At 38.6% G+C, this 22,557-nt stretch overlaps 1 protein-coding gene across 4 annotated transcripts; it reads left to right on the top strand.

The window, feature by feature from the left end:
- The first annotated feature begins 639 nt into the window (after positions 1 to 639).
- On the top strand, positions 640 to 19,280 carry TMEM237 (transmembrane protein 237). 4 transcript variants are annotated; one of them, XM_027591111.2, is made up of 13 exons: positions 640 to 1,521; positions 3,565 to 3,596; positions 4,218 to 4,228; positions 5,221 to 5,277; positions 6,607 to 6,747; positions 9,756 to 9,876; positions 10,676 to 10,833; positions 12,716 to 12,839; positions 13,133 to 13,324; positions 14,949 to 15,022; positions 15,676 to 15,769; positions 16,587 to 16,703; positions 18,656 to 18,791. In XM_027591111.2, the coding sequence occupies exons 1-12, from the start codon at positions 1,324 to 1,326 to the stop codon at positions 16,696 to 16,698; spliced, it is 1,314 nt and encodes a 437-aa protein (XP_027446912.1). In that variant the 5' UTR covers positions 640 to 1,323; the 3' UTR covers positions 16,699 to 16,703; positions 18,656 to 18,791. The 4 variants fall into 4 exon arrangements, 3 of the variants coding, with proteins under 3 accessions (XP_027446912.1, XP_027446910.1, XP_027446911.1); XM_027591109.2 differs by having other exon boundaries at positions 643 to 1,521; positions 16,582 to 16,703; positions 18,656 to 19,280; XM_027591110.2 differs by lacking the exon at positions 640 to 1,521 and adding an exon at positions 1,533 to 2,318 and having other exon boundaries at positions 16,582 to 16,703; positions 18,656 to 19,280.
- The last annotated feature ends 3,277 nt before the right edge of the window (positions 19,281 to 22,557 follow it).

The following is a 22,557-nucleotide window of genomic DNA, read 5'->3' as shown; positions in this document are numbered from 1 at the left end:
TTTAGTCCTAGAGATCCATATCTGAGAAAACCGTAAGACAAGAAGGCTATTCCAGGAAGTCTTATTTTTCTTTCTTCCCTAGGTCTTGAGACTTCCAGTCAGTCTTGCTGCCCCTGTACCTGTGCTCTGCATCATACTCTAATGTTCCCCATACCCACACTCTACCCCTCTACCCCTCCAATCTTTCCTAATTATAAAACACACCAAGTGCATACTTCAAAATATTTTTAGTTTTTTTGCTTGATCTTTAAAAAAAAAAAACCCAAGAAAAAATTAAACCCAACCAAAAAAAACCCAACCAAAGAAAATTAAGTCATTTTTAATGATACATGAACTTGGATTTGATTTATGCTGTGGGTTTGTTTGTTTGTTTGGATTTTTTTTTTTTTTTTTGAGAAAAACCTTTCCCAAACGTGACTTACCGAGATGGAGGATAAGCAACTGGTAAAATTTTGAGAATTGCCTGTATCAACACACAGACACACAAACACACAAACACACACACACAACTGGAAGAAATCTGGTATTTGTATCAATACATACCCATCCTCAAACACTGGGCTTGGCGGGGGGTGGGGGGGAGAAGGGGGCATCTCTAGCACCCTACAAAGGCGGTGCACGAGTTGTGTCTTTCCACAATGTCAGCTTTATTCACTCATAAAGCAGGGTTTACACAATTTTAACAGGTGTAGGATTCCAAACTGAATGACATTTCACTGCCTGTTTAACTTGGCTTCACATACGCCACACAAAAAACGATACAAAGTCACACAATAAACGAGATGCAAGGGTGAGAAGTTCAAGAACCAAACGCAAGTCAGTCAGTGAGTGCCTAGTTGAGAGGAAAACTCAGTCTGGTAGGGGTCAGCTCTGGGTGCTTACTGCTTATTATGTTCAAGCACTGGAGGGGTCTCTATTTTGTCGAGATCAGTCGGGAGGTTGCCTTTCAAATGCAGTCAGGCATGGAAGACGAATCAGCGTCTGGAGAATCTGACAGTTTGCTACAGAAGTCCTCCCCTTTTATTTTTATTTTATTTTATTATTATTTTTTATCTAAAGGAGTTTAATCGGTCTTTAGCCCGACCAGACCTCTTCTGGTTCTAGTGGTTATCAGTTCCTGGTTCTTCCAGGCAGTCTTGGCCTTGCTGATCATCAGTTCTTGGTACCAACAGCATGTTTGGATTTTAGCAGTATCTATACTCACTCGTGGCCCTTGGCTGCCCTCCCGATTCATTACGTCACTGCTTGAAAAAAGTGATTCCATCCTGCGGTCTACAGGGCTAACCCGGCCCCTCCCTAACTCTGACGCCTTGAGGGCGGGGCATGGCCCAGCGAAGGCAGGCGGAGACCCAGCCCCCAGAGCTGCGGCCTAACCTGACACCGGGTAGCCCCCGCCTCTCGCAGGTCCCACAGGCAGAGGCGCGGGGAGCGAAGCTCCGGCCGCGGGCGGTTGCGCTGAGGGAGCCCGGTGGGGAGAGCGCCATGAGAGCGGACTCGGGGCTTCGGCTGGAGGCCCTCCCGGTGAGCGGTGAGGGGCGCTTTCCGCCACGCGAAGTGTCGGAAACAGAGGGTGCTGTCCTAACGCCTCGGCTGCCCCTGGGGCGGGGCCGATGCCCAGGTCTGGGGCTCGCAGAGGGAGAGCCCTGCTCCTGGTGTCTGCGCGTCCGCCCCTCTGATGATGCTCACAGGCTTGGACCGGAGCGGGCGATGGAAATTCGTCCCGAGGCCGGGACCCTAACTGCCGGAGCCCGGCGAGGACCCGGGCGTCAAGTTTCCGGGGGCCTAAGTGTCCATGTTGCTATGACGACGCCTCTCTACGTTGCCTTCCCAGCCCCTGAGTGTTCCGGGACTGCCAGTTCGGTCTTTCCTGCGGACTCCTCCCGGAAGGCGTTTAGCCACCCAGGAAAGAGATCGCAGTTTCCGAGTGGAGACTTTTTAATCATGGTCTTTTCCCACCTCCCTCGAACAAATCACTGCAACCACTTGGAAAACCATGGGTAGAACCGTGATTGCTGCCCCACGCCCGCTGGAGTCTCTCTTCCCAGGCATGTCAGCCCCTACTCCGACGTCCCCCTTTCCACAAGGATAGACCGCAAAGGCCCGACCAGCTCCCTGGGCTGGCCCTCGCCCACCTCTTGCAGAGCAGGGGCTGAGCGCCACCGCGGCCAGTGCGGCGCCGTCCGATGACGCATGGCGCCTGCGCGCGGCCCGCCGGGGCAGGAGCCCGCACGGGGCGGGCTGTGAGCTCTGGGCCCCTGGCTGCCGGCGGGTGGCTGCCGGGAAGCCCGGCTTTAGACGCAATGGGAAAGAAGCAGGTGGTAAGCGAGCCTTAGTTACGTTTGAGTTATTAGGATTTTGTGTTCAGTTGAGCCGTCCGACTTTTGAGGGGCTCAGAGGTTGGCCTTGTGGGTGGGTGACACGTCATTTTTGCGGGACTTTTGAAATGTGGAAGTGTCGTGTGAACTGAATCCTTGGACAGAACGCGATCCGTAGCATTTTTGCGCTAGCTCTTTCTTATGACTGTTGTTCTTCTCCAGTTGTGATTTTAATGACCGGATAGTGTTAAGACAGCCTGCTTTGTCCTAATCTCGTAGCATTTGTATTAGTACACCGAACGAATGGATTGCTAAATGGGACGGTCGTAGAACAAACTAAGAGTATCTATAATGTAACCCTTTTGAGTCAATGTACTCTGCAAGCCGCATGAGACACTTGGAACATTAAACTGATTTCGAGGCATTTCTGTTAGCATTTTATTTTGAAAGATTCCAAAATGCTTCTCAACTGTAATCTCTCTGAACTGCAAACACAACCTTTCTTTTCATGTAAAGTATCATTTATAAGGTGTGTCTTTTTTAATTCTCTGTGCCCTGAAACGAATTCCTCATGCTGTATGCACAGTGATTTTTTTAAAAAAAAGTATGTTACTGTGTGGTTTAAAACCTCCGTTGGCTTCTCATTGAATTAAAACGAGCTCTGGACATCTTCCTTTTGTCCTCAAGAGCCTAATTAATCTGGTCCCTGCCTACCCTTGGTAACTGCTACAGCTTTACTGGCCTCTTATCTGAAACCTTTTATCTCTCCTAAAAGGCTTTGTATTTACTCCCCTTTGTCTCCTTCCTTATTCAGGTCTCAACTCAAATATCTCTGAGAGACTTTGCTTAACTAAAGAAGCACTCCACAGCCTCCCTCACGCGCGCGCGCGCGCGCGCGTGTGTGTGTGTGTGTGTGTGTGTGTGTGTGTGTGTGTGTGTGTGTTCATAATCTTCTAATACTTAACCAGTACAATGGAAGTACCATAAAAGCAGGGATTTCTCTGTTTCGTTCATGAATGTATTTGTAGTCCTTAGAGCAGAGCCTGGTCTCTGGATAGAAAGGAGTGTAGGAAGGAAGGAATTTTATATGAAATTTAGAAATGGTAAAACAAATTTAGAATTGCCCATCTGATTCTCATTAGTACTTCCTAGGTTTCATTGGATGAACAAGGTTATCAAAAGATTTGAAGTACATGAAGTAAAGATGCTCTGAGACTTTTACTTACAAGCAATTTTCTTTTCCCCATAGCGTCCTCCACGAGCCCTTCCACCTGTGCCAAGGTAAAAATAAGTTACAGTAATTTTATCATTGAGTTTTAAAAATGAAAAATGAATCAAGTGAAAAAATTGACTAGTACCATTGCAAAATTAATAATAATTCAGAGAAGACTTCTTGAAAATTTTAGGATAAGGCTTCCTAAAAGCTTAAAGGTAAAAAATCCTTGAATCATTAGGATAACAGTTGTAATTAAATGTTCTGTTTCAAAGCCTGAATGTCAACATGGTTAAGATATTGGATCCATTCTGAATGTTTTAATATCTTGTTTATCAGACTTTTGATCCTCTTTTGTTTGCTAGAATAGTTTCCTCAGAGTTTAAGCTGATTTTAATTAGTGACAAAATAAGAATTCTTAATCTGCTTAATCCACTTTATTAATAGACAGTAGGAAATATGTATATGTAAGTTCAGAAAATATTGGGGTTATTTTGTTAGCGGTTTTATTTGCTTTTTACTTACAAAGAATAAGCTAGTTTATAAACTAGCTGACTGTGTGAAAGCTTACTTTATTTTAAATTTATAATGACCTAAGTCAGTTTTCAGTCTGACAATATAATAGATTTCTAATTAATAGTTTCTTTTTTTGTCTTTGTCCAATTAAATTTGGTCGGTGTCATGTAAAGTGCTAATCAAGGTGAGTTAGTTCACTTTTAATGTAAAACTTTTAAAATTTGGAGTTCAAAAGTTAATTTGATTCCTTAATGTTTTTCTTAAAGTTGAATCTGAATGGTATAATTTATAATATTGCAATATCCTTTTATCAAAATAATCTTATGACTCCTATTTTTTAAATGAGGTTTGATATGTAACAGTAGTTGTATGATATTTGATTCATTCCTGAATGGAGTCACCCAGAACATAACCATTGGCTAGTTTATAGTTCTGTAATAGGGACTACATTTTCTTTTGTCTCATTTAATCAGGATAGACTGGGTTATGCTATAGTAACCTCAAGATCTCTGACTTAATATCATACAGGGTTATCTCTGGTTAATGCAAAGTGCACTGTGGCAGGAATCCAGGGCAATTGTCTTTCACCATTCTTCACTAATGATGTAGTGATTCAGGCTACTTCCATTCTGTGCTTCTGCCATCTTAACATGCTTCAGCAAAGGAAGAGAAAGTTGGAGAGTTACTCACTGGCTCTTTCAGTGTTTTGGCAGATCGGTTCTGCTCACAGTGTATGGCCCAAACCAGTCACAGGCCACATCTAAGTGCAAGGGGGCTGGGAAATGTAGGGGATCAGATGAATATTTTGTGAGTCCACTTTTCTGATATTAGAAATGTCACAGTTTCCAATATTACTGACCAACAGTGAGCTACTGGCACCACACTATAGGGCTTTCTTTGACTTTGTCAATTTCTTCCTTTTTTTTTTTTGAGTAGGCTCCATGCCCAACATGGGGCTTGAACTCTGGATCCTGAGATCAAGAGTCGCATGCTCTACTGACTAAGCCAGCTAGGCACCCCCAAATTTGTCATTTTTCTTGTCTTCTTCCCCTAATGTGTAGAAGTTGGCTGGACCTAGGGAAGAGAGGGAAAGGTCTTCCCTACTAAGAGTTCCTTTTGACTGTTGCCTGCATTGAATTTTAGGCAGCCTTTTCTGTTGTTTTTTCTCTTTTATAGATGATATTCCACTTAGTCGTCCTAAGAAAAAGAAGCCCAAAACAAAAAACACACCAGGTAAGAAGTTGTTCTTTTTTGTGTGGGATCACAAGTCTTTCAGGACCTCAGGAATGACAAACATCACAGATCAGGGAGAGGCAAGGCCCCAGCAGTCCCAAGTCACTGCTGTGTTGAGGATAGAATCAAGGTCAGTTTAAAGTAATAGGATTCCAGGTGGTAGTGAAGAATAAGGCAGTGGGCAGCCTGAAGGGTGTGTAGAAGCATCCATGAAATAAAGAATTGTGCCACTTAAACTCTTATTTCCACAACATTCATGAACTCTTTGAGGTCTTTTATCCCTAGAAAGCATAAATTGTCTTAAGCTATGATTGGTTCCAGACCTTTGAATGGGATACTGGACACAAGGTCCTTGGATCCCTCGTTTCAGTCAGAGGATCTCTGTTAGAGCAAGAGTCTGAAGGCAGGGCCATTGCATCCATGTATTGGAGGTTCTGTAATGAGCAGGTTCTTTGAACTTCTTTTTGTCTTCGTTATCCACTAATAATCCTGGATGTTCTGTCAATAACTTAAACTCAGCATGTTCAGAATTCATCATTACCTTCAACAAGAAATCAATTTTTACCTCTCACAGATTTCTGTTCATGGAATTCCCCACTCTCCTGCTCACTCAGGCTTGAAACCTCAGTCATTTTTTTTCCTTGAGAATCCCTTTCTTTTTATTTATTTTTTATTCTTTTTTTTTATTATTATTATGTTATGTTAGTCACCATAGATTACATCATTAGTTTTTGATGTAGTGTTCCATGATTCATTGTTTGCTCCATGCAGAACTTGTCCTCTTTAATACCCATCACCAGGCTTTCACTGGTCCTTTCACTCTGTTTGCTGCCTTTTATAAGTCTTAAGATGTGAAAATATCTGGATCTGTATGTAGTGATATAGTAAAAAGAAACTTTGAGTATTGGGCGCCTGGGTGGCTCAGTTGGTTAAGCGACTGCCTTCGGCTCAGATCATGATCCTGGAGTCCCGGGATCGAGTCCCACATCGGGCTCCCTGCTCAGCGGGGAGTCTGCTTCTCCCTCTGACCCTCTTCCCTCTCGTGCTCTCTGTCTCTCATTCTCTCTCTCTCAAATAAATAAATAAAATCTAAAAAAAAAAGAAAGAAACTTTGAGTATTGATTTGATATACCAAGTACTGAATTTATTATAATTTATAATTTGATATAAGTGTAGGTTAAGACCAATTCTTATAGGTAAAGAGGTAACAAAGGACAGTTAATCATCCTTTAGGAACCATTCCAGTTCCCTTTTTTTTTTTTCATCTTTTTAAGACTGAGTGTGATCTCTGCTCAAATTGTCCTGTTTTCCCACTCCGCTTTTCTGTAGGTAGTGCTTCTTTGGAAGGCCTTGTTCAGGCTTCTGTTCGCAGGCCATCTGAGGGCAGTGAGCCACCAACTAAAGAATCCACAGAACATCCAGAAGAAGCTCCTGTTCAAAGGAGACAGAAGAAGATGAGGCTATCTCTTGGTATGTGAAGAAACCAAGGTTAGGTTGTGATAGTAGCTGTGATTTTGGGGGTATGATTACAAACTTCTCTGTTCCCATTTTTTCCCACCCACATCCCTTTGGTTTTTTTTTTTCTTTATTAAAATTTTTACCATTAGTGTAACTCCAGTAGTTTAAGTCAAGAACACTGGAGAGGGTCTCTTTTGGTCATATGTCCACATATTATGAGGGAAGGGATACAAATTCAGGATTAAAACAGAAAGTTCAAATCTTGGTGTGTATAAGAATTTAATATATGATAAAATGGACATTTCAGGTCAATAGGGTAAGGATAGATTCAGTATTAACAATAATACAATGAAAGAAGAGTCATCATTTATTGAGTCTTACATTGTCCCAGGCACTATTCACAAGGTAAACAAAATAGTAATTGGCAATCTTTTTTCAGCATATAAAATTCAAAAGTGTTAGATAAAAAATGTTGATCAGAAAGGAGTACATTCATCTACTGCTGACAGGAGCATAAATTGGTATAGCCTGCCTGAACTTTTAGGAAGAGAAGTAACTATAGTAGCTACCATAATTGAAGGATGTTAACTGTGCCATCATTTATAAGAGTACAAACTGGTAATAACCAATAGCTAACAAAGTGGTACTGGCTAAATAAATCACGTTTTATCTATTTAATGTGCTTCTGTGTCCATATCTTGCTCTTTTTTTTTTTCAAAGATTTATTTATTTGAGAGAGAGAGTGCATGGGCATGTGCAGGGGGAGGGGCAGAGGGAGAAGGAGAGAGAGTCTTAAGCTGACTTCGTACTGAGCATGGAGTCTGATGTGGGGCTCGATCTTGTTACTCTGAGATTATGACCTGAGCTGAAACCAAGTCAGGTGCTTAACCAACTGTGCCATCCAGACACCCCCATATTTTGCTCTTCTTATAAGGATACGAGTTATTGGATTTCAGGCCCATCCTAATCCAGCTTGATCTCACCCTAAACTGATTAGACCTGCAAAGACCCTATTTCCAAATGAGGTCTCATTCACAGGGACTAGGGTTAGGACTTGAACATACTTTTCAGGGGAACACAATTCTACCCAGAACACATTGTATAGATAGTAAAAACAATGGAAGGATATAGCAAAGTGTTGACAATGTTAGATTTTTTGGAAGGAAGAATTAGGGATGATTTTTTTTTTAAAGATTTATTTATTTATTTGACAGAGAGAGAGAGAGCACAAGCAGGGAGAGCGGCAGAGGGAGAGGGAGAAGCAGGCTCCCCGCTGAGCAGGGAGCCCGATGTGGGGCTCGATCCCAGGACCCTGGGATCATGACATGAGCCGAAGGCAGACGTTTAACCAACTGAGCCACCCAGGCATCCCTAGGGATGATTTTTATTATCTTCCTTTCTTCATTTATATTTTATTAATTTTTCATAATAATATTGAGCATTATGACTTATAGTAACTAGAAGAAAGACGATTTCCTTAGAGTAAAAGAAAGGAAGGAATAAAGATTGGGAGATTAGCTCTTTCCTACTAACATCGGCCCCTGATGAATAATTTGTTACAAAATAATTTCCCTGACCAATTACTTACTCTTAGAAAACAGTGAATCCTGATTGGATGAAAGAATTATAGGAGGAGAGGGCAGAAACTGGAAAGTCCATAGAATGGAGCACAGTTTTTAGAGGCAAGTTGAAGTGGGATACTGTAGTGCCTGGGCAGAAGAGAGGAAAAAGAGAGAAATGATGCTCAGATAGTTTTATGATTTATTTCATTACTGGCAGTAAAAATAGTTGAATTAAAGCTACCATCTTAGTTAATTCAGTTAGGGTACAAATGTGAAAATCAAGATGGATACCAGTACCTAGTTTTACAATTTATGAAAAATGTATTTACAGAAATGAGTTGACCATTTTTAGAAAATTCAGGACCCAACCAAGTTCTGGGCCAAAGAGCACCTGTCACTGTCATTCCAGAATGTACCCACCTGTGCAGGTATAGGTTTATAGATTTCTGGGTTTATATTTTTGTTTTATTTTTGTTTGGTTTGGTTCTGGATGACTGTGGTAGGCTCGACTTCTGTTGTATTTCCAGTTTGAGCTGTAAGTATTTTATTAAAATAGAATTCTGGGGGCTTTGAGGACCTTCCAGGAAGCCATTACCAGTATTTTCAGATTGGAGGAAGTAGCTAGCAGATGAGAAGACTCCATTGACTTACTTAAACTTAATACCCTGTGCTCAAGAAGGAGTTAACATAGCAGGCCTGAAACTGCTCTCATTAGAAAGGCTGCTTGCAAGGTTGCCTCTTCACTGGCCTCTGGAACTTGGCTGGTAAATAGTTCCTACATTGATATAAAACTTTCCCTAAATTATAAGGGTGGTTTACTGTGCATTTGTGTACACAATAGGATTTTGTTGACCAGATGCTGACCACCTGCTTTGCTTCTGGGATTCTGGAATTTTGGTATGTGCTAGGCAGGGGGTGCCTTTGTGATCAGGTGCCAATAAAAGCCTTGGGTACCGAGTCTGTAATGAGCTTCCCTGGTAGAGAAAGTGTCACACATGTCAACTTGTTGCTGGAGGAATTAGCACATCCTGTGTGACTCCAATGATAGAGGACTCTTGGAAGCTTATACCTGGTTTCCTCTGGACTTTGCTCCATGTGCCTTTTCCTTTTGCTGATTTTGCTTTATGTCATGTCCCTCTAATAAACTGTAACTGAATGTGAGGACTTGTGAGTGTAATGACTTCTGAGTTCCATGAGTCCTTTGGGTGAATCACTGAACTGTGGGTAATCTGGGGTCTCTCCCAACATTCTGGGTGTTGGATTAGTTAACTTTTTCATATTTTTTGGCATTGCAATTTCAAAATTTTTGGTGTTTAGAGGTATAAAATTACAAAAATTAGTAAAATGGCAAAAAAATTTTGGCCCAGTTAAAATTTTTAAAGTTGTCTTGTAAGTTTTATATATTACTTTTCTTCTTACATGATAGTAATTTGAAAAGTTAATCTACTTTATTTTCAGAAGTGGAGACTTCCTTAACCCAAAAGAAGACATGTAGCTCATCTTTATTACGAAATGAAAATGGTATTGATGTGGAGCCAGCTGAGGAGGCAGTTATTCAAAAACCTCGAAGGAAGACAAAGTAAGAATTTATTTGTCCTAAATATTCTTCAGGGATACTGTGCTACTTAATTCAGAGCTCTCAAAGTACTTTTTGATAAATTTGAAAAGAGTAAACAACTGAAGAAGTAAAATACTTAAATTATAGATCCTAGGAGCTATCTCTAAAAAAGAGGAACATCAATAGAAAATATTATATAAGTAGCAAAAATTAAATACTAAAGATACTGAAATTTGAAGATAATATTAATAAAGTAGGCTATTGTGATATATTTTCTCATGTTAATAGAATTCAGATTATGATTATTTCAGCAATAAATAAAAATGTGTATTTTAGTATAGGAAATTAAGTGTTGGATAAAACAGAATGGCATACTTTAAAGAAGTACACTGGAAGTTATATAACACTATTGTTTGTATTTAGAAATCACCCTATAAATAGTGATCAATATTTATATGGAATCCTATCATTTTAAGTTTGGAAAGAACCTTATAAATCTAGTTCAGTCACTTCATTTTCCAGATGAGAAAACGGAGGCCCACGGAAATGTATGTGACTTGCTGCACATAACAGTTAAGAACAGATTCATTTGTGTTATACACAAACAAGGAATCGTGTTACACTACGTCAAAAACTAATGATGTAATGAATGGTGACTAACATAATAAATTAAAATTTAAAAAAAAAAAAGAACAGATCCATTTAAGTAAAAACCAAATATCTCGACTCCCAAGTCCAAGCCTCTTTTACAGGTACCTCCTTATGTGGGTCTGTAAAAATTCAACAATAATCCGTTTTCTTACATTCTTCCTGATTATAGGAAAACCCAGCCAGCAGAATTACAGTATGCCAATGAACTGGGTGTAGAAGATGAAGACATAATTACTTATGAGCAAAGCGGCCCAGAACAACAGTCTATATTCACTGCGCCCACTGGCATTAGCCAGCCAGTAGGCAAAGTGTTTGTGGAAAAAAGCCGTAAGTTGTTCTTGTTTTGGAACATGAGCTTTCTGGGATTTACACAAGGATATCCTTTGATTTAGGAATGATATTTCTGGAGATCTGAATTAGGGAAATAAAGATATGGACAAAAATTTAAACACAAAGCTAATCATCATACTATTCTTGAGAGTGAAAAACTGGAAACAAATATAAAATAGAAGGTGTATGATTTCAGTCAGTTATCGTATATCTATATAGTAAAATCTGCATCATTAAAAATAATGTTTAGGGAGAATTTTTTATTTCCTGGAAAGATTTAATGAAAAACAAACACAGACATAAGTAGTTTGATCTCACCTATAGAAAAATGTGTAGGACAAAAGACTGGAAGGAGATATGCCAAAATATTAATGCTTGTTTTTTCTGGGTTATGGGGTTGTGGGTAATTTAGAAAATCCCCCCCGAACCCCCCCTTAATCCATTGCTTTGTTCTTGTACTTTACCAGTTTTCCACAATTGGTGGGGGGGGCAGGTAATAATATAAATGTTATAATTAAAAATAAATGAGAGAAGATACATGATGGTATTACCATATTAAATAAGAAATACAACCATATAGCTCCAGATTCTTTTGGAAGGTAGTTCTGACATTGTATAGTGTGCATGGATATAAGACTGCATTTGCAGTGTTTAAGAAAAACATACAGAAAGCATGATCATGACTATATATATCTCGTGGATGTGCTATGAGTGTGCTGCCTAAAGAACTCAAATGAACCATAAACATTAGTCCTAAAACTTTATAATTTAAATTTCATGTACACCATTCTAGAATTTCTATTCTGTAAGATGTCATCTAAGGGATCTTCAAGTTCTTGGCCAGTGAGAAACTTCTGATCCCGGGAGGCTGACTTCGCCAGGGTCTCACAGTTGGTTAGTGCGGAATTGGGACTTGAGTGGAGGTTTCATGGCTTCTAGTCAAGTGCTTTGACTAGTATACTGTGTTGCTTATTTATTTACTTCTCTTTTTAAACAGTATCACTCAATCCTCATTTTTAAGCACTATCTTTTTCATAGTCTGTTTATTAAGCAGTGTCATTCAATCCTCATTTTTACTCTTGTTTTCCTTAGCACAGAAACTTCCCTACTAGAGTAACTGACCATAAAAGACACCTGTTGTCTGCCCAGAAGTTCTTTTCTTAGGGAAAATTAGGTGTTGCATCTCTCTTTCATCCTCCAAAATACTTGACAGCCAGATTTGGCAAAGGTAATTGAAGAACCTTTCCTGCTTCCTGTAGTTCATTTGTAGATTGGTAGATCTGCAAGAAGGAGCCTTGTGAACAGTACAAGGAGAAAGCTGTGCACACGGCGTTGCGGTGCTGACCCTTGAACTGACACTTGTCAAAGGAATCTTCTCAAGTTTATGAGACAACCTCTTTCTTTTCTGTCGTCACAGAATGCCATGCTATACACACTGGCATCTTTTCCTAGGAAATTCAAAGTGTTTTCAAACATCGACTTAACTTTGTAGTGTTGACATTTAATAAACTTCTAAAGTCTCAAAATTAGACTTGTAGATTATGTCATGTTAGGGGTTTCTAGACTTTGTTCTGAGTGGGAAGTTCCTTTTTATATTTCATTAAATATAAATGATTTCCAAAAACTGTTACTTTAACATCTGTTTTAGGATGAGAGGAGAGTATATGGACTTTGTTTATTTTCCCTAAAGATAAAAAGATAGCATATTTAAGCAACCAAAAGAAAAGAGCCTTCTTAAATAGCGACTAGATCGGGGAGAATTTTTAGATAGAAAAACAGACAAATCTCAGTCCCAGGGTTCTAATGGTGTGAAATAAGATAAAAAGATGGCCAGCGTTCTCTGTTGCTAGTTGTTAATAATTGTGTAATATGTACGTAGGGCGATTCCAGGCTGCTGATCGTTCAGAGTTGATAAAGACCACAGAAAATATAGAGGTGTCAATGGACATGAAGCTTTCCTGGACAACCAGAGATGTGGCACTGTCGGTGCACCGGGCTTTCAGGTGGCTGCTTGTGTTGGACTTTTCTTAAAATAAATATTCCATCATTTAAAAAAAAAAAACTGTTGATAGCTCAATATTGTTAACAAAATTGACAACTTAAAACAGTCAATAGGTATATTTTTAAAACATTTAATTGGAGTTAAATCATCTGCCTATCAGTGTAATAAAAAGAAAAGGCTTGTTTTTACTTTTTTGAAATGTTGAGTTTTATACTTATATGTGAAGATTTAAAAAATATTTTAGCTTTTTACTTTAGTCATACATGTGTAATAATTAAACCCTTTTCCATTCAGGATGATTGGTCTCTTTTCTCATGGCTTCTTGGCCGGCTGCGCTGTGTGGAACATTGTTTTCATATATGTTCTAGCAGGAGATCAGCTTTCTAACCTCTCAAACCTTCTGCAACAGTACAAGACCTTAGCATATCCATTCCAGAGTCTTCTCTACTTGCTTTTAGCTCTAAGTACAATTTCAACTTTTGACAGGTAAGACTATGGTGACTGTATATCCCTCTAACTTTTCTTCAGGTGGAAATGTTGAGCAAAATATGTCCCTGACTATGACAGTTTTCAAAATAGAATTACAATATATTAATTCTATTTTGACTTTTTTTAAAAGCCCGTCTGTTTCTGTTGGGGGCGGAGGGGATGGGAATACTCTCAACGAAAGCATCCTCAAAATCTAAACCCATTCCAGCATCAACTCTAAGTCTAAAATTTCATCCAAATATAATCAACAAAAACAGTCCCAAATATCATCTTCCAAATCACCTGAACCAGGTATAGGTGAGACTCTGGGTATTGTATGAGTTTCCTAGGGTTGCTGTAATAAAGTACTGTTGGTCCTTGAACATCGCAGGGGTTAGGTGTGCCGACCTCTTGCAAGTCAAAAATTCATGTATAACTTTTGACTCCCTCGGAACTCAACTAATAGCCTGCTGTAGACCAGAAGCCTTACAATAACATAAATGGTCGATTACCACATATTTAGTATATGTATTATATACCATATTCTTCTAAAAAGGTAAGCTGGGGGTGCCTGGGTGGCTCTCTTGGCTAGGCGGCTGGCTCTTGATTTCAGCTCAGGTCATGATCTCAGGGTCCTGGGATCCAGCTCCATGGTGGGCTCAGCGCTCAGTGGGGAGTTGGCTTGAGGATTCTCTTTTTCCCTCTGCCCCTCCCACACTGGTGCATGCATGCGTTCGCTCTCTTTCAAATAAATCTTAAAAAAAAAAAGAAAGTAAGCTAGAAAAAACAAAAATTATGAAGAAAATCATAAGGAAGAGAAAATACATTTACAGTACTGCACTATATTTATTGAAAAAAATCTTTATAAGTGGACCTATGCAGTTCAAACCTGTGTGGTTCAAGGGTTAACTGTACTACAAACTGGGTGACTTAAAGCAATAGGAATTTATTCTCTCTCAGTCTAGAGGCTAGAAGTCTGAAGTTAAGGTGTCGGCCCGGTTGGTTCCTTTCTGGATGGCTGGTGGGAGAGTCTCTTCCACACCTTTCCTTAGTTTCCAGTGGTTGCTGGCAGTCCTTGGAGTTCCTTGGCTTGTAGGCACATCACTCCAACCTCTGCCTTTGTAGTCATATGGTGGTCTTCCCCATGTGTCTCTTCGCTTCCTTTGAGAACACCAGTTGTATTGAATTAGGGCCCCTTCAAATGACCTCATCTTAACTCGATACATCTGCAGAGACCCTATTTCCAAATAAGGTCACGTTCACAGGTACAAGGGGTTAGAAGTTCAACATGTCTTTGAGAACATAATTCAACCCATTAAGAAAAACAGCAACTTATACAGCCTGATGATATGGGTAATAGAAAGAGGTAGAATCTAAAGAAATTTTGCAGATCAAGGTTAATTTGTTTCTTTAGAGTGTCTAACTCCAAAGGAATGTTGACTAAATATTAATCTAGTAAATGTTTTGTGTCTTTTGTAATTAAGATATTCTTTCCTGTGTATTTAGTATAAGGTGTAGCTACTTAAAGCTTAATAATAGACTATGTGGTAGCATTAGAACAGAGAAGGAAAAAACTGTAATCAAGAGAGTTTTATGAGAAGTTTACCAATGCACTGTGACAGGAGGCTTTTGTCTTTTCTAGGATCGACTTTGCTAAAACATCAGTAGCAATCCGAAATTTTCTTGCCCTGGATCCAACAGCTTTAGCATCTTTCTGTGAGTAAATACTTTCATTTGATAATTGTGTAATACTTGAATTAGATTGTAATTTTGAACCAGGAAAAGTTTAATTTTACTTTTAGAAAGATTTTATATTATTACTACTTATAAACATTACTTACAGATGTTCAGTGGAATTTGCAATTAAGAAAACATGACCGGTGTAATTTTGATAGAATTATTTTTCAGTAGAGGTAGATCTAGATAACTGTTAAAAGTTGAATTTGTTCTGTTTCTTAATGTTTTGATTTTGTAATCTCTACTTGATAGCAAACAGATTCAGCTGGCATGACATTTCAGTAACAAATACTATTTTGTATCTTTTTGATACATTTTGTTCTAAGTTATGAGAATATTAATAAAACTAGTTTTAAGACCTTGAGTTAGTCATTTGCTTTCTTAAAAGATCTTCTAGGTTCTTGTAATTTCTAATGATGAAATAGTGAGCATCTCAGAATACCCTTCTGTACCTGTATTCTTTAAAAATAAAATAAGACTAGCTAGCCTACTGAAATTGATCAAATGAATTTCTTTTATGTCATCATCCCCCAAAATGTAGATTATTTTTGACCTTACAGTAATCTATAAATTCAAAATAAACTGAGTTGTTAAAAATACATTATTAGTAATTTCATTTGTCTTTTTCTCAGTGTACTTTACTGCTCTTGTATTATCTCTGAGTCAGCAAATGACAAGTGACAGAATCCATCTTTACACACCTTCTTCTGTTAATGGTAGCCTCTGGTAAGATTCACAATAGCATTAGCAATTGTTGATGGTAATAACAGCAACAATGGGAGTAATGGTACTATTCTTATCCTTCATTCTTTTACATTTTCTCATTTATAAATAATAATGAAGGCCCTGTTTTTGTTTCCAAAATTATGGCAAGAAAATATCCATTACGTTGGTTAGTGGATAACTATTGTTATTTATCTTTGCATTTTTAATGAAATGAATCCTTTTTATAAAAATCTATTTTAGATCTGTTAAGTTACGGTTATAAGATCAGTCATACACAATGAACTAGAGAAGCCCTATACCCTCACTCCCAGTCAGGAGGTCTAATACCCCAGAGTAGTGATGGCAGTGGGTAGCTGGGATGGAGTCAGAAAACCAAGCAATGCTAGAAAGAGGGCAATCTAGGGAGAGCCAACCTCCATAGATCAGAGTCACGAGGCTCACGGGCGAGTTGAGAGTCCAATTCACAAAAGTCAGAGGGGCAGTCTTTTTTTGGGAGAGTGGGTAGGGACATGAGTAGCATCACAGTAGTTGAAAGAGAAACTTAGAAAAATTGGCAATACTAAATTTTCACTTACATCAATGTATAAAGCATATTTGTTTAGAGTTCAGTAACCTTTGAAACTTTGTTCCCATGGTGTGTGTGTGTGTGTGTAGTTATTTTATAGGGAATTATATAAGATATATTTATTTCATGCTTTACTTGTTATTTCTCTAGGTGAGGACTGCTATATTTTTAAAGTTCATTAAATAGATATATTTGGATATATGAACCCAAATGAAGATATTGCTAATGAGTATTTCTATACCTTTAGGGCAGCAGGTGTCGAGGAACAGGTTCTCCAGCCCTGGATTGTGGTGAATCTGGTGGTGGCCCTTCTGGTTGGACTGTCTTGGCTTTTTTTGTCTTATATGCCAGGCATGGATCTTAGTGAAGGTATTAAAGAAAAAATAGTGGGCCACCTGGGTGGCTCTGTCGGTTGAACGTGTCTGACTCTTGATTTTAGCTTGGGTCGTGATCTTGGTGGTCAGGTCATGATCTTGGGATTGTGGGATTGGACAGTGCTCAGTGGGGAGTCTGCTTCTCTCCCTCTGCATTCCCCCCACGCTCATGTGCACGCTTGTGCTCTCTCTTACAAATAAATCTTTAAAAAAATAAAGAATAAAGAAAAAATAGCATAAGAGTATCATGAAATCTGTTGGATTTTATAAATGTTCTTTTAATGGATCTAGCTTATGATATTCTGATAACAAAGATGTATTTAAAATAAAATAATATAAGGAGGAGTGACAACAAAGTAGAGAAACAATGCCAAGATAAGCAGAGTATCTAAGAGAGTCGGAGCCTCAAAGTACTTAAAGAAAGTTGCCTCTCACCCGTGTGCATAATTGTATTTAAGAGGTATTTCTTTTCTTGGAATCCTTCAAGTATTTTGTAGTCTTTGCTCTTCATTTCTCCTAGTTTCCTTCTGATCAAAGTATCTCTTAATTTGAAATAAACCATGCTTCATCTGTGTAGCCGTTGTCAGACACATATTCGTTCTTACGTCCTCCTCTACCTGACCCAGGTTCTTCACCCCGCATTGTCTAATGAAGTATTTGGTAATCCTAGCTTTAGCGTGCTCAGTACAAAGTGAGATTTACTAATCTATAGTCCCTAGACTCCTTTTGGAACACCTGGAGAAGAGGAATCAATCGTATTAGCAAACTGAAAGTCCTTGAGCACACTGCTTTAGAAGTGCTAAATTTATTTCCTTGGCAGATGTTCCGCAGTTTCATCATTGAATCTCTTTGATATTTTCTGGACTTTGGTTATGGTTTTATTCTTGATTGGTTTAAATCCTGAGCCTTTTACTGCAATTTGATCAACTAATTACAACCTCAGAAGTCTTAGAATTGAGAACCATCCCAATATTTCCATTTGTAAAAACCAAGACAAAACATGTAATCTGGTGCATTTTTATTCATGAATGTAGCTTTTTGCATCATAATTCTCATGTTCCTTCACTGAATATTCAGTTGCTTTATTCCCTTTGGTATATTTAAAGTCTTTTTAAAAGTCGTCTTAGGCTTTACCTATTTTGCTGTTTTTTGTTTTCACTCAGCATAGTTTTTAATCATTCAAGGAATTTTTCATCTAATATTTATATCAAAGGACTTTATTTTATTAAATTCCTAAGGTCTTCTTTTTCTATATTTCTTAGTATTTTGATAAATTACACATCTATGCTAAGTAATAGTTTAAATATAGATATGTCAACTAATAACATTCTACACTGTGGTTGGGATTCTGCAGTATTGAGCCTCAATCACAAAGAGTGTGTTACTTACTAAATATTTCCAGAATCCTGCTCTCTTTTGTGAGTCATATAACATTTTATTTCCATGTGGATAAAAAGAGTAAATATAAAATGAGGATGATACACTTTGCTTATTGGGTTGTTGTGGTGATTAGGTGGGATAACACATTTAAGATATCCTGGCACACGCCTCATGTTAGTTCCATGTGCTTGGTCTGCATGTGTCCCTCCATTGTAGATTACCATGGTCACTGTAGAATTAGACCTTTCAGCTGTTTAATGACCCTGGGTTAGCTAAGTGACTTAAGTTTTCTGGTAAGAGTTATTATATTGTCTCCATTATATATGTTTTATTTTTCAGCAGTTTACAATACATTTAAAACTTGAACATTTTAAAATGCAAAACTTGCACATTTGTCATGCACTCACCTTTTAAATCAGATTTCATTATCAAGAATTGTTATTTGTACTTGAGGGCTTTCTATTATATATATTAAATATGTCAATATTTCGAGAGACTGTTTAAAACTAAACTTTTTGAGGTACTGGGAAACCATTCTGAGTATGATCTGTTCATTTTCTCTCCCAGAGTTGATGTTCTCCTCTGATGTGGAAGAATATCCAGAAAAAGATAAAGGACTCAAAGCCTCTTCATAATGCCAGCTCACCTTCAGTGTAGTAATGGTCCAGTATTTAGAATTTTTCCTATTCTTGTTTTTAAATGTATTTTTATAAGATATGTACAGGTATATTTGGAATTGATTTTTTGATTACAGAGTACTGAAAATTTTCTCAAGATTATGGAAAATGTTAAAACTTGTATCTGCAATTCATAACCAAACATTAATCTGTCTAGCATTATCATCTTAATGACAAAGGAGGTAATGAGCTCGAAACCAGCAGGTGAAAGTGTTTATTTCCTGTTTTCTCAAATTAGTTGCGTTTATAATCATTATCTTAAAAAGCTCTTCTACAGAAACAGCCATTACTTTAGTGTTATAAAATATATATCAGGTTTAAACATAAAATTTAGGGAATAGGAAAGAAGGGGGCAAAGACCTTTATTTATTTTTAATGCCTCCTTACTGAATAAATTAAAATATGAAATGTGTCTTTTTTCAAACTGGCTTGGTTGTGGTTATGTATCATGTAATAAGTATAATGTAATTCAGCTTGAAAGATGCTTTACTTCATGACTAATAAAAAGAAAATGTACCTTTTCTGTTTGAAAAGTTTCATATTGGGACTACACCAAAATAAAAAGCTTTTGCACAGCAAAGGAAACCATCAACAAAACGAAAGGCAACCTACTGAATGGGAGAAGATATTTGCAAATACTTGATATATATATAATATATTATATATATAATATATAATACTATATATATTATATATATTTATTATTAATATCCAAAATATATAAAGAACTTATACAACTCAACACTAAAAAACAAATAATCCAATTTAAAAATGGGCAGAGGACCTGAATAGACATTTTGCCAAAGAAGGCATACGCATGGCCAACAGACATGTGAAAAGCTGCTCAGCATCACTAATCATCAGGGAAATGCAAATCCAAACCATAATGAAAATTCATCTTACACCTATCAGAATGGATAACAAGTGTTACAGAGGGTGTGGAGAAAAAGGAACCCTTGTGTAATGGTGGGAATGCAAATTGGTGCAGCCACTGTGGAAAACAGTATGGAAGTTCCCCAAAAAATTAAAAATAGAACTACCACATGATCCAATAATTCCACTATGGGGTATTTGTCCAAAGAAAACAAAAACCCTAATTTGAAAAGATACATGCACCCTTAAGTATATTGCAGCATTGCTTACAAAAGCCAAGATAATGGAAACAGCCCGTGTCCGTCCACAGATGAATGGATAAAGAAGATGTGCTATATACATACAGTGGAATAGTACTCAGCCATTTTATTTTTAAGATTTTATTTATTTATTTGACAGAGAGAGACAGTGAGAGAGGGAACACAAGCAGGGGGAGTGGGAGAGGGAGAATCAGGCTTCCCGCCGAGCAGGGAGCGCGACGTGGGGCTCTATCCCAGGACCCTGGGATCATGACCTGAGCCGAAGGCAGATGCCTAACAACTGAGCCACCCAGGCGCCCCCACTCAGCCATTTTTTAAAAAATAATGAAATCTTGACATTTTCAACAATATGGATGGACCGGGTGCCTGGGTGGCTCAGTTGGTTAAGCGACTGCCTTCGGCTCAGGTCATGATCCTGGAGTCCTGTGATCAAGTCCCACATCCGGCTCCCTGCTCAGCAGGGAGTCTGCTTCTCCCTCTGACCCTCCCCCCTCTCATGCTCTCTCTCTCTCTCATTCTCTCTCAAATAAAATAAATAAAATCTTTAAAAAAAAAACAATATGGATGGACCTAGAGGGTATAATGCTAAGTGGGATACATCAGTCAGAGAAAGACAAATACTCATGTGAATTTCACTCATGTGAAATTTAAGAAACAACAAAGACCAAAAAAAAAAAAAAAACCTGACTCATAAATACAGAGACAAACTGCTGGTTTCCAGAGGGGGAGATGGGTGGGCGGATGGATGAAATAAAGGGGATTAAGAGGTACAAGCTTCCAGTTACAAAATAAGTACGTCACGGGGATGGAGAGCACAGCGTAGGGAAGATAGTCAATAAGGTGGTAAAAATGGTGAAGAAGGGGTCCACAATCAAGGGGCATGGGTGATCTCTAGAAGCTGAGAACAGTCCGTGGCTGACAGCAAGGAAATGGATGTGGGCTCAGTCCCACATCTTTAAGGAACTGAATTTTGCCAACATCCCAGATGAGCAAAGAAACAGATCTTCCCCTAGAACCTCCACAAAGGAATTCAGCCCTGCTGACCCTTGATTTTAGGGTGACCCATGTCAGACTTCTGTTGGACAGAATGCTAAGATAGCAAATGTGTGTTGTTTAACCTGCTAAATTTGTTGGAATTTGTTAGGGCAGCAATAGAAAGTTAACACAAAGTTGAAGGGAATTTTGCTCCTAACATCCTACAGAATTAAGCTCTGGAGCTGCTGTGAAATGCAATTGGGAATGCTGGCTGTGTTGATTAATAGTGTACCTGGCATGGGCGTATCACCTTTAAATTCTTCAGGTCTGGGAAGTACGACCTGGACTTCAAATCTCCCGATCACCCCAGCGAGTACCTATTCCCTGAGCAGCTGGTGGACCTGTATGAGTGTTATCAGAAGCTTTGGCCGTGATGATCGAGAAACTTTGAGGAAGTTCACTGCCAATTATGTCTCCATAAGTGGCTCAAAGTCATCTTTTTTCTCACCTTTCTCTCTCCCTCAAGTGTGGGTAGGGTGGCTTAGTGGAGTTTCTGAGGTGTCAGTAGGCAAGATCTCCAGTGAGGTTTTTGTTGTTTTTTGGGGTGCAAACTATTCAGTAATTAACACCTACCTCTCCCCACTCCCCATAAGCAGAAGAAAACATAGAAACTCCTAGGCCCATTACCCAGAGATTCAGATTCCATAGGTCTGAGGTGGTACCTTGAAAACAGCTGTTTAGAAGATGTCCCAGGTGATTGTGATATAGCTAGTAGACTAACCAACACGTGGGGCCTCTGGCCTATATACACCATCTGTAATCAATTATGAAACGTAAAGCTTGGATTAAGATACATGATTTGATTTCAATCAAATTGCTAGGTTTGTGAGAGGACAAAAAAAATGAGAAAAGGCATAAAACATACTACCTGCCTTCTAGAGGCTCCTAATCAAGTCAGAAAAATAGATAGGCATAGGAGTTACAGAATCTAGGAAAGTATGGGTATGGGTTGGGTGTGGGCATGTCCTTTATAGGATGGATGGCATTTCTACTTGTGGAGATGGGGGCAAGGTAAAGGCCATATGCATGAGTGAGCTCTGAGGGCTTTTCACTTGGAAACTATCAAAAGTAAAAATGTTGAAAGACTAGTGTTATAGCAACTGTAATGTAGATTAACCTAGATTTAATAATTGTTAAAATTTTGCCACGTTTGCTCATTTGTTTTTCCTTATACCCCCCCTTTTGTTCTTGCTTCATCTTTTTTTTTTTTTAAGAGAGGGAGAGAGGGATGGAGAGGTGGGGAGCAGAAGGAGAGAGAGAGAGAATCTCAAGCAGGCTCCTTCACTCAGCGTGGAGCCCGACATGGGGCTCAACCCCACAACCCCGAGATCATGCCCTGAGCCAAAATCAAGAGTGGGACACTCAACTGACTGAGCCACCCAGGCACCCCTGTTCTTGGTAAATCTTTTGAAAGTAAGTGGGAAACATCATGTCACAATATGTAAACATGCATGCTCCAAAAATAAGAACATTTGTTTACATAGCACAGTATCATTAAATAGTCTATCCTCAAATTTCCCCAGTTGTCTCTCAAGAAGTAGTCAAGGTTTGCATATTTCATTTGCTTGTTTTATCTCTTAATTTTATTTAATTTTATTTTTTTAAAGATTTATTTATTTGAGAG

This window comes from Zalophus californianus, chromosome 3, assembly GCF_009762305.2.
Source record: "Zalophus californianus isolate mZalCal1 chromosome 3, mZalCal1.pri.v2, whole genome shotgun sequence".
NCBI classification, from domain to species: Eukaryota; Metazoa; Chordata; class Mammalia; order Carnivora; family Otariidae; genus Zalophus; species Zalophus californianus.
Note: the sequence above shows the minus strand (reverse complement) of the source record. Positions and strands in the feature narration are given on the sequence as shown.

Bases quoted from the DNA above. Each gene is read 5' to 3' on its own strand.
- TMEM237 (XM_027591109.2), top strand. From the start codon at position 1,324: ATGGCCCAGCGAAGGCAGGCGGAGACCCAGCCCCCAGAGCTGCGGCCT. The intron at 1,522-3,564 runs GTGAGCGGTGAG...TTTTCCCCATAG, and splicing joins TTCGGCTGGAGGCCCTCCCG to CGTCCTCCACGAGCCCTTCC. The intron at 9,877-10,675 runs GTAAGAATTTAT...TCCTGATTATAG, and splicing joins AAACCTCGAAGGAAGACAAA to GAAAACCCAGCCAGCAGAAT.